The sequence below is a fragment of the Ursus maritimus genome, unplaced genomic scaffold (genome assembly GCF_017311325.1).
Source record: "Ursus maritimus isolate PB19 unplaced genomic scaffold, ASM1731132v1 scaffold_10, whole genome shotgun sequence".
Taxonomy (NCBI): Eukaryota; Metazoa; Chordata; class Mammalia; order Carnivora; family Ursidae; genus Ursus; species Ursus maritimus.
The window spans coordinates 5495722-5512829 of NW_024423344.1; the positions used below are offsets into that span (position 1 = coordinate 5495722).

Sequence of the window (17108 nt, forward strand, 5' to 3'; positions counted from 1 at the left end):
CTAAAACATTGTTTCTTTTTTAAAAAATCCTGATTTTAGGCAGTAATAAGGCATGAAATACCAGCACAGCTCAAACTCCTGTTGGAGCTAACAGCATCTCTAACGCTCGCAGACATTACGGTCCAAGGCACTGATGTCCATGTTTGTAATACTTGTTCCTGTATACGGAATAATTTCTAAATTCCTCTGACTGTGGAATCCACACTGTCTCACGGCACAGTCGGAACAGAGTGATTTTAACGTGCTCAGGGTTAGCAGGCAGGAAAACATTTTTCCTGCAAGTACGTGCCTAAAGACAAGTGAACTGAGTCATCCTCTTTCACAAATAAATACAAGCAATGCCTTGGTAATAGAGTACAAAAGCAGGATGGGAAGGGAGAAGAGAACTAGACCAAATTCATAACGTCCACGTCTGACAGCCAAAACTCGCTATCACCAGTTCTTCAACCTGCTTTCCCAAGAATTGCTACTATCACTCTCAGTAGGTGCTAAGCAAGCAAGATCTGATTTTGTATTTTCTCTCTAATTCGTTATTAAAAGAAAATTTTTGAAAACCAGGCACAGAAAGAGATAATCCAAACAATAAGAGATGAGACAAAAAGGTTTTATGGCATGGTTATAGTAACTTCAAGGCATCACACACGCCTTAACACTTGCTGTTGTATTTCTTTTTCTTTTTTGTTTTAACAAAAAAACTTGGTGGAGTCTCTAAGTGATACTTTGAAACATCCTTAGATAACGCCTAAAATCTTGGGTCAAGAGAAGCAACAGAAAAAAAATTCTTTCTAGGTTTTTCTTTTGCTAATAACCTGAGTGTATGCATCTTAAATTTGCTTAACCTTTATTTGGATAATAATTAAACAGAATATTGTTCCATAAAGACTCCTAGTGCTCTAGGGCTTTACTCATCTGATTAAGTGACTTGTCTAAGGTTAAACTGCTGCTTAGTGAAGTTAAATAAGTAACTCAGAACTCTGGCTGTAAACACGGCCCACTGGTCCTCACTACTTGTCCCCTGTGTAACAAATACAACCCTCTGGTTCTTTGCCCAAATGATAGCTAATATTTGCTACACATTTACTGTGCACCACATCATTCTCACACATCAGTGGGGTGCAGAACATTAATATTTCCTTTTACAAAAGAGGACATTAAGACTCTGAGGTTAAGGTCACAGAGCTAGCAAAGAGGATTAGTATTCAATTCTGGTTTTTGACCCAAAGAGCTGTCAATGAGAACGTTAACTTTTTTTTTTTTTAAAGATTTTATTTATCTATTCAACAGAGATAGAGACAGCCAGCGAGAGAGGGAACACAAGCAGGGGAAGTGGGAGAAGAAGAAGCAGGCTCCCAGCGGAGGAGCCTGATGCGGGGCTCGACCCCATAACGCCGGGATCACGCCCTGAGCCGAAGGCAGACGCTTAACCGCTGTGCCACCCAGGCGCCCCGAGAACATTAACTTTCATAACAATAATTAGAATAACAAATTAGAAATAGGATCAACAACAACAAACTAAGGCAAAGGGGAAAAAATGTATTTTCTTTGTTTTGACCAGGTAAAAGAATAAATCTAAAGTGTTCTAATAAATTGATTAACTTTATCACATGACTTAACAAAAAAATTGCTTCAGTAATTTCTTACAACTTATTTAATTAAAGAATCAAGAATTAAAATGGCATAAACTCTTCTGGTTAAATTTCCTCCACCTCCTTAATGTTGGGATATTATTTCATAACCCTAAATCAAGGAACGGAACTTTCTGATGCATACTTAATATTACTATTTCTTTCGAAAACATTTAGTAAAAATAAACACAGATGCATCTGTATCAATGAGCTTTCAGATACTTTAAAGCCAAAAGAATTTTTTAATAAGGTAGCAAGACAAGAGTTTTTTAATTAGCCCTAACATTTAAGGGAAATGAGAAACAAAATTGATAAAACACCTCTGTACTAAAACATAAAGTCCTGACTTCCCCCACAGCCTTGCAGCCACCCTCGCACTGCATTCTGGCTCTGCCCTCCCAGTGAACTCAAGCTGCCTTTGCCAATCAAGGTCAACACTGTCCTCCTTGCTGCTAAACCAATGTGTATCTTTCAGAGTGCCCAACTTCACGCTGGATACATCTGACATTGCTAACCACTCTGTCCCTGAAGCCAGGCTTCCTCTGACATCTGGAACACCACTTACCAGTCTGGCCACTCCTTTCCTATCTTCTTTGTGGATTTTGTTTTCCTTTACTGGTCCCCAAATGTGGCTGGCCCTCTTTTAACTTTTCACATACACCCTGGATGATAACACTGCTTCCAATAGCTTTAAGAACAACCATTCATTTGCTGAGGACTTTCAAGTCTTTACTTCTCTCTAGGTCTTCCTCCTCGATATTGGACTATTATGATGAAGGACAGTGAGAACATCTCCCCTTGGCTGTCCCACCTGTGCCTCCAATACAACATGACTGGAACAGAACGAAGCCCCCCAACTCATGTGCTTTTCTCTAATGCTCCCCATCACCCAGGCACCTGGTTTTCAGCACCCAAAATATCCAATTGTCTTGACCTCCAAGTTTTCATTTCTCCAGGACTATGGTCATGTTCTCCCTCTCTCAATCTCTCTCTTTTTTAAGATTATTTATTTTGAGAGACAGCAAGAGCATGCAGGTGGGGAGAGACAGAGGGAGAGAGAGTCTTAAGCCTTAAGCGCAGAGGCCAATGCAGGGCTTGATCTCAGGACCCGGAGATCATGACCTGAACCAAAACCAAGAGTCAGAGGCTTAACTGACCACACCACTCAGACACCTCAACTATGGTCATGTTCTTAGATCAGGGCTCCGTCCACTTGATTTAGCAACAGACCTTCCTGTGTCCAGGAAGGTGACAATCTAGCCAGCCATGTCACTAAAATACAAATCTGATCACTTCACTCCACTTATAACCCTACTGTGGCTCTAGCTGCCCCCAGGCTAGTCTAATCCCCTCACCTGGAAGCCCAGAATTGGCAGGCTCCTTACCTCTGATCTCTGGTCTAGACTCATCTCTCAACACACCAATCCTTCCCTCACCTCCTCCTGCTACAGCCAGGGGGCTGAAGGGGTTCTCCCACAAGTGCAGTCGGACTGCCTGAAAGTCCTAAGTCAAAAACATCACACCTGCATTTATGCCATAAATGTCTTAACTTAAAACATATAAAACTTCAATGCGTTCATCTTTGTTATCGCAAAGGACCAGAGGTCCATGTATGATCATCTGACTGGAATTCTGCATTCTTTCTTACCTAGGTCACACCAGAATGTGTCAACTGTGATTTCCAGTTCCTGTTTCTTCCAAGTACAGTAATAACCAGAGATAACTTGTGAAGCATTCTGAGTAAAGATTCCTGGATTTTTCATTTTTTCTTTTTTTACAGCTATCAATTCTCATCTAATTGGACAGAAAATAATTTTTTGGCAATTTACCTTTGTTGAATTTCTACAAAGTATTGAGCTTAGTTTTCATAGATGTCTCTTCAGTCTTACATCCCATTTGTTTGTATATCTAAGTAAGAGCTGCAGTAATAAATACAGCTGCCATAACGGGGTTGGAAGGCATGCCCTTGACTCCTGGTAGGGCTACAACTCAAGCAGTACTGAATAAGTAGCCTCCTATAGTATGCACTCAGCATGCTGCAGGCATCAGTCGGCACGTGCCGGACACCTGGAATCTGAGAGGCCTGGGGATGGGGGAAGAAAGCTTCTTTTGGGCAACCCTAACCTCAGTTTCCCAAATGTGCCCTCCTTTGCTCTGGCTTCCACCCTTTGCTTATGCTGTTCCCTCTGCCTAGAATATACCTTCCCCTAACAACAAACCTAATCTAACTTCCATTCGCCCTTCATGCTGTCACCTGCGAGACTCCCTGAGCCCAGCAGACTCCTAGAAGCTTGTGTCTATCAATTTTATCTTTTAGAAACTAGCTAACCAATTGCTGGAACAGGAAAAGAAACATTTGGAGGATGACCTTCCCCCAACCCCAAGCAGGACTACATCTGCGCAGATGAAAGTGCCCCACAGTTACCTCAGCTTCATTATGTTAAAATCCCTGCCCTGGGAGGGGCATAAGCTTCATTAGCATAACGTACAATATATGTATGGGCATGTGTTCTGAGTGCGCATGTGCAACTTTATGCCTGTCCATTACATGCAAGGATGAAGTCTCCCCCTTTTGAATATTCATCCCAAACCCCAAGAGAAAGGAGCCTGCACACCCCTTTGGGGAGGCATGGCTTTGGAAATTACCCTGTGTTCTCCTTATTTACTATAAATAAAGATGACCTTGTGAGGCCACTCCACCTGCCATAGGAGGTCTATTTCTCAGCAAGGAGCTGACCCACATTGGTTTAGTAACAAAGTCTCAGGGTGGATGTCATTTTCTCCAGGACGTCTTGGGACTCCCCAGATCTGATTTGCATGCGCTCCCTTCACCCTGAGCTCCTTTATCCTTGCAATCGCTTTACAAGTCCCTAAACCACACTGGAGGTTTGTGAGAACAGTCTCCGGCTTCCTCAGGACCACTCAGCCTCTAGCATAGTGCCTAACTCATAACAGGGTAGTGATACGGGTATATAGATATACAACATCACATATATTTGTTAAGTGGGTCAATACAAAGGAGGTATCTCCTAAACCAAGAGCATATTAAAAGCCCAACTCTGAGAGTTTCAGAGCACCTTGGGCATATCCTGAAATATCACTGTTTTATTATGTCACAATGGCATATCCTGTATCACTTACCAATATTAGTCATATCAACTGCATAATAAGGTGGAATAAACTTGCTTTTACTACCAATACCAGTTCCTCAATGGGGAAAAGTAGATAAATACACCTAAGGAAATCTTCTCCGTTTCTGAGCAAATACATTCAGTACAAAATCAAATTGAAGAAACAGAAGTTGAAGACACAGAAAGAATGTCACCCCTGAGTAATAATCTCCAACTGTACTTTAAAACCACCAGGCTTTCAAGACAGCTGCCGATGTCTTAGCACACTTTTTCTTTCCTTTAGACAAACCAACCTTAAATCTGCGTGGGAAACGTGCTGCAGATGCAAGCAAGCAAGGCCTGGGGCCGTTCTGGGGGTGGCCGTTGCAGGGCCGGGATGCGCGGGCGGGATGCGCCGGCAGCAGCCGCGTGCACTGCCAGGCCACGTGGGCGGGGTGCCTCTCCAGCCCCCTGGGCTCCGGGGATGGGCCCGCCCGGGGGCAGACGGGGCTGCACGCTGACCTCGGCTTCAGAAGAGCGCTCACTAGGCTCCCCTAAGAGGCAGCCATGCCCCATCGTTTCTGCTTGGGCCTTTCACAGGATCATCGATTCAGCAAGGAGAACTCCCGGTGTTGCCGCGGGGTTCACGCCGGCAGATCGCCTGCTGGGTGCCCCAAGCCTCCTGGGGCTACTCGCGGAGGACCGGCACCCACCTCTGCGAGGAGAAGTCACAGAGGGGCCAGAACCTGGCTTGAAGGCCCCGGGCAGAAGCCAATGCCTATGGGCAGGTAGCAGACGTCTGACCACACTGCGATGGCCACTGGGGTCCACCCCAAAAGACACTGAGCTTGTCACACGCTCACTAGGTTATGCTTTCCTTTCCAGCTCCTGGCCTGACAGGAGGTCTCCACGTGTGTCTCCACACGGACGTGAGCTGCGGAAGAAGAGCCACGCTAACTGGCCAGCAGGGGCTTTGTTCAGTGGCAGATGGGCTGGAAGTTTCTCTCAAAAAGTCCTGCATTTATTCCGTAGCAGGACGTCGGATTTCTTATCACTGAGTAATTTACTTTGGAAATTTCTACATTATCTTATCCCTCACTTACCTTTGTATTCTAAAGGTAGCCCTGATAATACCCATGATCAATTTGAGTGCGGTCCGTACTCTTTTTTTACTTGCTGTCTTATGAACACGACAACCAGGAATTTTTATCTCTCAGAGCAGTTTTCAAGACACATCTGACTCTTGAACGACATGCGTTTGAACTGCACGGCTCCACTTAGACACAGATTTTTTTTTCAATAAATACAGTGCAGTATTGTAAATGTATTTTCTTTATGGTTTTCTTAATAATGCGTTCTTTTCTCTAGCTTATTTATTGTAAGAATACAGTATATAATACATATAACATACCAGATATGTTTACCAACTGCTTATGCTACCAATAACACGAGGGCATGCCCTAAACCCCACATTATTCAAGGGTCAAGCGTACTTCCTCCTTCCACCAACCATTAGCTAGCTCTAATGTGCTCAGACAAGTTGGCCAGTGTATAATTTGGGCCATTCTGTCCTTTCTACAAAGGTGTTTTTTATATACAAGTATTGGTGAGGATACAGAGAAAATGGAACTCTCATGCCCTGTTGGTGGGAATGCAAAGTGGTACGGCCACTGTGGAAAACAGTACAGAGGTTCCTCAAAAAATTTAAAAAACTACCATATGATCCAGTAATTGCACTACTAGGTATTTACACAAAAAATACGAAAATAGTAATTTGAAAGGATATGTGCACCCCTATGTTTATTGCAGCATTATTTACAAGAGCCAAATTATGGAAGCAGCCCTCGTATCCATCAGTAGATAAACAGATAAAGAAGATGTGTGTGTGTATATACATATATATAAAATGGAATATCAGAAATGAAAAAGAATGCCACAACATGGATGGATCTAGAAGGTAAAATGCTAAGTGAAATCAGTCAGAGACAGACAAATGCCATATGATGTCACTCATATGTGGATTTAAGAAACAAAACAAACAAAGGAAAAAAGAGACAAACCAAAAAAACAGACTCTTAACTATAGAGAAGAAACTGATGGTTACCAGAGAAATGATGGGTGGGGGGATGGATGAAATAGGTGAAGGGGATTAAATGTACACTTATCATGATGAGCACTAAGTAATGTATGGAATTGTTGAATCACTATATTGTACACCGGAAACTAATATAACACTACATGTTAACTAACTGGAATTTAAAAAATAAAGATGTTCTTTGTATACGTCATGCCTTTAAGGACTGGATTTTTTGGTTGTTTTCCTAATGAAAAATGTGGATGGCGATTATGATTTAGAGCTTCACAATGCCATTGTTAGCAACTTCAATTATTACATCATTCTGCTGAAGACTGAGCAATTCTGGCCTAGGTCATCAGAGTGCTACACTGGCTTAATTTGATTCTCTTTCCTAGCTTGCCAAAAGTAACTATATTCATAAGAAATTAAGATCTAAAACTATTAAAAAATCAAATCAAGCAATAGTTTGAGTAATTTAGAAATATTTTTAAAAGCCATAAAAAGTCTAATCAATTCAGGGCGCCTGGCTGGCTCAGTAGGAGCATGTGACTCTTGATATTGGGGTTATGAGTTCGAGCCCCATGTGTGGTGTAGACTTTACTTAAAAAAACAAAAGTCTAATCAAGTCAACTTATCAATTTTATATCTCCTAGGAAACCATTTTCTTATTTTTCATATTTAATCATTACTGTATACCTAATCCTGTTTTCTCTCCTCTGTTGTGTGGCATTATTAAAAATACTCTAATACAGTACTTAATCGTTAAGGAGAAGGCTTTTAAAAATATAACGAAAATATTTTTTAAAATGGCATCCCCAAATCTACCGATCTTCAATACCATGCTTTAGCTCCTTGCTTATAACCGATAAAGATTCCACAGAAATGTGATAGCTGAGGAAACTGAACGTTTTCCTTTCTGGGAAATGTTTCCTTTCTGGTTAGATAATCTTTGGGTTTATGTCACATGAGCAAGCTAATCTGAACTGAATGAGATGAGTTGAAAGACAAGGATGAGTACACATGAGAAGAATTTTGGAAAGCGATCAGATTTGACTTCTGATCAATACAGACTAATAAGGGAGGATGTAAAGCTGGAATCCAAAATAAATATGGGCAAGTCAGAAGCATGGGTAGGCTGTGACGTAGTAAGTTGCCCCGGATATAAGACAAAAAGCTTCATGGAAGAAAGCAAAAGGCAGCAAAGAAAATTCGTAAGAGAAAGTTATCACAGCACAGGCATGCTTGCTAAGGCCCAGGAAGAAAGAAGGGCCACAAACACCATCACCAGTAAAGCAGTAAGATTTCTTTTTTTAAAGATTTTATTTATTTATTTGATGGAGAGAGACAACCAGCGAGAGAAGGAACACAAGCAAGGGGAGTGGGAGAGGAAGAAGCAGGCTCATAGCAGAGGAGCCTGATGTGGGGCTCGATCCCAGAACCCTGGGATCACGCCCTGGGCCAAAGGCAGAAGCTTAACGACTGAACCACTCAGGCACCCCTAGTTGTGGGCATTTCTTGATTTGCAGATTTGGGGAGCACCTGACCAGGGAGGAGGAAACATACTTTCATTATTTTTTGAAACTTTTGTGATAAATTTCAAACACACACAAAAGCAGAGAAATTAAATGATGAACCCACGATTATCAATAACATTTTTTTCCCAAACTTTCTCAGCAGCTTTTTGGAGTATTTTAAAGCATAACTCACATATATTGTTTTGTGCAAAAAACATTTTAGTATGTACCCGTAACAATAAGGACTTAAAAATAACACTATTATTATCCCTACTAACAAAATGAACACCGAGTGAACACTAACAAAATGAACACTTCACTGAATTCTCAGTCCATGTGCAAATTTCCCCAATCGTCTCAAAATGATCTTTTTATTTGTTGGTATCAGGATCCAAACAAGGTGCATACACTGCATTTACCTAACGTAATTTGGATTAAACCGAATTTATCTGTTTGGGTGACATCTACCAGAGTTCATGCGCTCAACACATGGGCTCATGGAGCTGACTGCCACCCCAGCATTTCGATGGGCTGTAGATCTGGGCCCAGTACCGGCCCACTCATAAAGCAGTGGAGAGGTCAGCTCCTGGCACAGCGTGAGGAAGAAGCACGACCACCAGAAGATGGAAACGCTGGAGTTGGTCTGTCATGGACTCCCCATAGGGGCTGTGTCTCCCAAACCAGATGACAGAAGTGGCAGCAACTGTTGTAAGTGCTGTACTGGTCACCTGGACGGGCAAGGGAAGTCAGTGGGGAAGTCCGTGAGACACTTCTGTCTCGGTGAAGTCCAGGACCTCCATGGAGGTGGGACATCTGTAGCACAGGAAAAGAGGGCAGAGCTGGTGCACTAGGCAGCAGGGGCAGCTCAGTCACTGCAATGGGCGACCCACACGATCTCTGGCTCTGCTTAACTTACCTCAGGGTCTGCAGGAACAAAAGTGATGAGTAACTGCACTAACGTATTACTTGATTCATACAGTAGGAAATCTCCAAATCTGGTGACAGAGACTCAGGGGCCCTCACACAGCTCCCAGAGCTCAGCTGGTTTCCACACTCAAAGCCTCTTCATGAAGCGGAAGCCAGGTGACCTTGGGGTAGGTATCCCACAGTTACAACTCCTCCTTCCAGCCTTCCCAAGATGGATCTTCCACCATTTACCTGGTAACAGTGCCCCCTGGCAAGGGAACCCCCCCNCCCCGCCCCGTAGTAAAATCTAAGCGATAATTCTTCCTAATCCTTTCTGACTGAGAGGAGAGAGGGCCTCAGCAGGGATTTAGCTTGTGTGGATAGATGGCTAGGACAATGGCTTGGCTGAATGGCTTGGAGGAATGTGGAAAGAACAAAATAGGTAATGGTCTGGTTTGGGGAAGGAGTACGATTAGATATACCAGAATACACTCAAAGCATGAGAAATCATCTGTCCCATATGAACGCCTAGTTGTATCCCACGTGAATCCGACTGCAAAAGAGGCTGTTGAATAATTGTGTGAACACTGTGTTCCACTCTGTAAACGCCAATCTTTGTTCCTAGTCATCTTGATGCTTACTCAGTAGGTTCAGGGAGAAAAAAAAAAAAGGCCATGGTGGCAGAAATGGATGCCAAGCCTGGGCTAAACCACAGGGTGTCCCTCTCAACCAAGTTAATGATATGGTTCCTTGAAGGAACCAGACAGCTCCTTGTGGAGAGTTGATTACAATGGACCCTTTTCATAATAGAGGGGTAGATGATCTGTCCTTAGTGGAAAAGACATTTATTCTAGATCTGGATTTGTTTTCCTTACCTGTCAGACCTCTGCTGGAATCTCACCGAAGGCCTCATACACTGTCACGTCACCTTGCCCGACCATGCTTCTACCCAAGGACCCCAGTGAGGGAAGTGCGGTGATAGGCCAGTACCCATGGGGTCACAAGTGTTATCCTGTTATCGTCCAGAAGCATGCAATCATGGGCGAATGGAAACAAAGTTATGGAGATGGCTTGGGGACACATCTTGACGTTGTGATGCCGTCTGGGATTCGTATGTACCCTGAACCAGTGCCTGACAAGGTGATATTCACCCACAGCCAGAATACAAAGGGCAAGCACAAGGGCCACTGCTTAGGATGACTTAATAATACATTTGCAAAATATTTTCTTCCTATTCAGTAACTCTGCTCTGTCATTCTCCCGAGAGAGAAGTACTTCCATGAGAATCCACAGGCCTGGCCCCACTGGATTCAAACCAAGGCCGGCCACTTTCGCCTCCCCATGCACTGGGAAAATGAGCACCCAAGACAGACATGGACGTCTTTTGTGGTCAGTGCCACCACGGTTTCTCAACTGGACTTATGCAATCACCTCCAAGTCAGTCTCCCTTCCTCTGCCTTTTCTCCCCCAAACCATCCTTCCTCTCTAAAGCTTCAATCAGTGCCTATCACTCCCCAGCTGGCAATGGCTTCCCGTTTCACTTAGAATAACTCCAAGTCCTACCCGAGACCTGCAATGCCCTTTCTCTCCGGCCACAGCCTCCCCGCCAGACTGCAACGCCCTCTTCTCCTGCCCCCGTTTCCTGAACTCTGGTCACCCCGGCCCTCTCACTGAACCTCAGACACATCAAGTGGCAGCCTAACTCTGGCATGTGATGTTCCTGCCACGGGGACCTCTCCTCCCTCAGATTTTTGGCTCCTGCCCGTTCTTCAAGCCTCCACTCCAGCGTCACCTTCTTAGGGACCCTGGGTCACCCTCTGCCATGCCCTTCCCTACACTCTACCACGTCACCCACATTCATCTTCCCCAGAGCAATCATCACTGCCTGGGACAAGGGTACTGACTGACTTACTGAATTGGATTCAGTGTGAGAATTCAATGTGGACTCAGTGTAGAATGTGAGCTTGGTGATGCTTTACCCTCTGCTATATTCCACATGGTAAAACCAGTGCCTGGCAGGCTCTGGTCAGGGCTCCACACGTTTTTATAGAATGACTGATTTTTTGACTGATGGAGGGGAATAAAAAAGACTATGGCAACTCTAAGCAAGCAGGACCTCTCAGCTCCACACCCCGGGCTGAAGGTCTGGGCCACCTCAGCTGGCAAAGGACATGACCAGGTAAGGTACTGGGCAGGCGCTGGGGGAGCACGCGACAGGCACGACACGAGCAATGTCAGCAATAGCATCTGTGGCCTTGCAACCAGAAGCAGAAGAAATTTCCTTTTGTGGCATCACGTGTACATACATAATATTTATTTATTTTCTATTTCCTTCCCTCCCTTACCTCCTTCCACTACGATAAGGGTGTGTTGCTTAAATTTACTTCTGGGAATACAAAATGGAAAAGGCACTGCAACAGAACTGAGAAGAAACGGCTACTACTCCGGAGGGCCTAGACTCGGGGCTGTCTGCAGTAACTGGTGAGCCTTTGTGCTGTCTCCCTCAACAGAAGGAGTGAGAGCGTTTGTAATTATACATGGAATAGTGCATCATGTCAGAATGACGTTAAAAAAAATGAACACCCCCCACCCCCCACCCTGCTTCTTTTTCTTTATAACACCGCCTGCCCTGTTATACAGTCACTTGTTAATTCATTATCCTCTCACTAGAATGTAAATGAGGGGCGCCTGGGTGGCTCATTGGTTAAGAGGCTGCCTTCAGCACAGGTCCTGATCCCGGAGTCCTGGGATGGAGCCCCACATTGCGCTCCTTGCTCAGTGGGGAGCCTGCTTCTCCCTCTGTCTGCCGCTCCCCCTGCTTGTGCTCTCTCTCCTCTCTCTGACAAATAAATAAAATCTTAAATAAAAAAAAACAAAAAACAAAAAAGCTGACACTAGAATGTAAATGATTTAAGGACTTTATTCTGTTCTGGCTGTCACCCAGCATGTGGTAAGCACTCAGTAGTTACTAAATATATGAATGAATGAATGAATGAATGAATGAACGAACAAATGGAGAACTTGTCTAGAATCTATTTCTATTTCTAACACTACTTGGATTTCCTCTAGGGGAATGACCTCTTTTCCATTCTGTTCAGCCTCAGTGATGGGTACCATGTACCTACCTCCTAATATGGAAGGCAAAGGGTCTCTGGAGGCCCCCAGCCCTTCTCCCTGTTCAAGTGCCACCAAAGCTTCAAGAGTTGATTTCCCTATCCTGGGACTTTGACTCTTGAGCAACAGAAGCAATGGTTGGCCTTTACTCATTCCTAGGCCCTCCTGCTATGTGCCTCCCTCGGCTTCTTCCAAGTGGTTCCTTGGTTCCCAGGAACAACCCTGAAGGCCATCCATTTCCTGGACTGGTTCTCTAGCCATTCTTTCAACTCTGGGGACATCAGACACCCTTCCAATAAATTCTCTTTTTGCTTAAGCTGGTCAGAGTTCGTTTTTGTTGCTTCTCAACAAAGGAACATTAGAGTCAAAACAAAACACTACAAGAGAAAACACTGAAATAAGCTCTTTGTGTATATAGGATTGGAGGAGAAATCACCTACATTCCTTCCATCCTAACTACACTACTTGCATTTTTGCATACTCCTGTTAAATCTTTGAACATACGTGTTCACATCGTATATTGTTGCGATAGTGGTATACGTTACAGGTAGAATGACGTCCCCCATACAGATGCGGAAATCCTAACCCCCAGTACTGTCAAGGTAACCTTATTTGGAAATAAGGTCTTAGTAGAAGATCAAGTTAAGAGGAAAGTAGTAGGGTGGGCCCTAAAGCAAGGACAGGGAGAAAGCCACGTGAAGATGAAGGCAGGGATAAAGGCAGTACGGTTACATCCCACGACGCAAGGCACCGGAGACAACTGGAAGTGAGACAACCGGAAGCGATGACGGGGACCAGCAAAGACTCTCCAGCCCTGCCCTCGCAAGGAACCACCCCTGCCAATGCCTTCCTGACTTCCAGCCGCCAGTGCTGAGACACAAATCTCTGCTATTTAAGCCAGCCAGTCTGGGGTACTTTGTTATAACAGCCTCAGCTAACTCATACAACATACTTGGTTTTACTTCCTATTTCTCTTCTCACTTTAAAACTGAAGCTGTCCCTTTCCATGTCGTTGCAGGGTTCTACTATCTATGTTATAAACTGTTCTCAGGTAGTGGCCCACACAGCACCCCAACTCACTATTCTGCTGTGACTAAACATTTAGTTTGCTTTGACTTTCGTGCCATCACAATGTTGCGAAGAATATCTTGTGCATATAGCTTTTTTACTCCTTTTGGATGACTTTCTGAAAACACATCCCCAGGGGCGCCTGGGTGGCTCAGTTGTTAAGCGTCTGCCTTCAGCCCAGGGCGTAATCCCGGCATTCTGGGATCGAGCCCCACATCGGGCTCCACCGCTGGGAGCCTGCTTCATCTTCTCCCACTCCCCCTGCTTCTCTCGCTGGCTGGCTGTCTCTCTCTCTCTGTCAAATAAATAAATTTTAAAAATCTTAAAAAAAAAAAAATGAAAACACATCACCAGAGGTGGATGACTGGATCAGAGGGTATGAATATGAGACTCAGGGCTGAGCAGCTTTGAAGGAGGAAGACAATGCACGTCTCCAAGGGCACACAAGGGAATGAGTTCTGAATTCTGAATGGGAAGAATGTTGATATATGGTAATGGGAAAGAAGGGAGCTGTAGGCAAAGGGTGCAATGTGAGAAGCATGGAAGGAGTGTGAAAGCCTAGAGAAGATGCAAGAACACTGGACGGCAAGCTCTGGCAGGAGAAAGGAGAGAAACAGATGGAAAGTGAGACTCGGGTTGAACAAAAGCCTATAAACTCACTTAAGGAACTGGGACTTGATTCTAATGGTGGGAAAGAATTGAACATGAACAGTGACTCTAAGTACAGTATGTACGAAAACATGGCCTGAGGAGGTGATAGGGTGGCTGTGAGGGGAAGGGTTAAGGAGCCTGAGAAGCAAGGTGACCCTGAGAGCCAAAGGATGGGATTTAGTGACTCCCCAAGGAAGGGGGCAATGACTCCCAGGTGTCCAACATCCTCGGCTGAGGGGTTGACAAAGGCATGAGATGTCCACAAATTTCCTCAACCTCCACCTGCAAGTCCAACCTTGATTCCTCCCAGTATATGCAACACGAGTTAGAAACCATGGCAACAATTTGGGGGTGATAGCATTTCCTCACCATTCACCAACACTCTGACTTCTCACCACCCAGTGAGACCCTCCTGGGACACAGTCCTCAACGATTTCTGTGTCAAGATCCATCAGTGACTTTCTTGTCACCATTTTTGGTCACTAGCCATCATCCTCTTCTACCTGTCCTTAGAAATGCCTCCCTTGACCAGGGAGTCTATATCTCCTTGTTTTTTCCCTTCCTTGACCCATCCTGTTCCCCTACCCCCTGGAATTTCAGTTCTTCCACTGACACCCTCCACCTTGTCTTCAGGGCTGTTGAAACCTCACCCCTGCCTACAGCTTCAGTCGCCACCCTCACATGCAGGGCTTGCCCACACGGCAAGGCGGTGGCCCAGCTGAGGTAGCAGCTGGGCTTCCTAACGCCCAGCTCTTACTCTCATGCTCACCACACGATATTCATTTCTAAAACTAAGACAGGAAACCCTGCCGTTGGAGCTATAATCATTAGAGTCTGCTGCACTTCTTTAAAGAGTCCATATAGTTCAGTGGTTAAAAATGAACCACTTGGTATTAAAAGTTGTATTTGTAGATTCAAATCCCATTTCTGCCCCCTCCTGGGTGAGTGACTTAGGGCAGTCTACCCATGGATACCTGGGCTTTTTCATCTGGAAAAACGAGGATAATAATAGCACCAACATGGCAGGTAGTTACAAAGATCAAATGAGCTAATACATCAGAGCACATGGGACAGTCTGCCACATGGTAAAGTCCTCGATAAATGTTAACTCGTTACTGTTGTCCAGTGCACAACAGGCCATGCCATTCATTATCTGACTGGCTGATTGGTACCGACATGAATATTGGTGTAAGGAAATATTTTTTTTTTTTAAGAATATAAACATCACGGGTACCTGGTGGGTTAAGCATCTGCCTTCGGCTCAGGTCATGATCTCAGGGCCCTGGGACTGAGCCCCAGCGGGGAGTCTGCTTCTCCTTCTCCCTCTGCTCCTCCCCTCTCCCCTGCTTGTGCCGTGCTCTCTCTCCCTCTCAAAAATCTTTAAAAACATTTAAAAAATAAAATGATTCCATTTATATATTTTTTTAAAAAGTAAACATATTTCCAAAAACATGTGGTATTGATTCAAATCAACAAGTATTTACCGGGTAAGTACTGCGATAACATATTAGCTACTGTATTAGACAAACTTTTCTTTGGTGTTCAAAATAGCATCAGTGAATCTCAAACACCCAGAAAGAGCTTCAAAAAGTCTCAGACAAATGCCTGGGACTCCATTCTTAGCTCTCCACCTACAGGAACTTAGGTATACAGACATGAGGGGAGCAAACTTCTCAAAGGGGGTCACCGTGATGACACAGAGCCCCGGAGGGCTGAGGACGCCCCCATGCCTGCATTACCAGACCCTGAGATGAGCCCTCCTCACTCCCAGGGGAACAACGCCCCGGCCCAGAGGCAGTGGAGAGGTGCCCAATCGAAGGGGCACCTTGGTTTCACTGCACACAATCCAACCGAGGACTCCACACCAGTTTCTGAAAAGGGAGCCCCCACACAGGGCGGGCCTGGGAGACTCACCATTGGATGCTCGCATCTGCCGCCGGCGTCCCACGCGGTCCAGCCCAATGGGGGTGCTCTGGGAGAAGGTGAAGGGCCGGAAGCGGGCCGAAACCGCCTTGTAGGGCAGCACCTGGTGAGCGGGCACAGGAGGCCTGGCTGCCGGCTACAAAAGGAAAGCAAAACGCAGTGAGGGGATGCCAGGAAGTGGCACCTCCTGCAGAGCTCTTCACACGCACAGCTGTGAGCAGCTCAGCACTGTCGCCTCCAAGCCACTCACACCCCCAAGACGCCGTCTCCAAATCATGGCCAAGAGCTTCAGGCTGCACCGAGGCGCGGTGGCAATGAATTATTCCAAGATTTTAAACAACCAGCATCGGCTCAAGGGCTCTTACCTCACGGCAACACATTTCATGTTATTTGTCGGCAATATACCGGGGGTAACACTCAGTAAAAGCAAAGCGTCCAAGAAGAGAAGCAGATTTAGGAAGTGGTGGCTTTCTCACAGAGGCAGGGGCGGAAGGGTACGAAGATGTGTTCCCAGCAGCAGCCTCCAGGGGAAGCAGACAGTCCTGGATGGCAGACTCCGGCCAGCATACCGCCAGGCACATCCACAGGCAGGCACTAGGTATGCATTTGTGGGACACAAATGTTCCCTACCTCAACTATCACGACAATTGAGCTTTGTTTTTTAAAAGAACAGTTGGCTTTCCACTTTACACGAATTTACCCAGGCCTCTTTAGAATCACCTATGTGCCCTGTTGATTTTTCCACGTGAATCGTATCTATAAATCAAAGGCCAAGCTGGCTTATGCTTTCCTTAGGTTTTCTCTGTATTTTCCCACCCATTGGCCCTAAATGTGCCCACAGTGCATAAAGTGACCTTACCACATTCCTTCTTAATGCTCTGAAGTGAAATAATTTCTAAGTGCTTTCGATTTTCCCCATACTGTGTTTCAAGTTAAAACAGATTACAGTGTGCTTTGGTTCAGGATTATTTCCTAGCGTACCGCGCATCTTAATACCGCAAAAAGTTCGTGGGATTCTTCCGCTTCATTTTTTTACCTTAAGAATGCAATTCAATTTCACTCAATTAAACAAGAGGAATTTGAGTGCTTGCTATAAGCAAGGCATTAGGCTGGGCTTTAC

General features: G+C 45.0%; 1 protein-coding gene across 1 annotated transcript in view; it reads right to left on the minus strand.

Annotated features, from left to right (window-relative positions):
- The window catches only part of SPATA13 (spermatogenesis associated 13), an 81205-nt gene that overhangs the window by 37693 nt on the left and 26404 nt on the right, over window positions 1-17108 (minus strand). The window contains exon 3 of the mRNA XM_040621646.1: window positions 15980-16124. Within this exon, the coding sequence (XP_040477580.1) occupies window positions 15980-16124 (145 nt within the window). The remainder of the gene's footprint in view (window positions 1-15979; window positions 16125-17108) is intronic.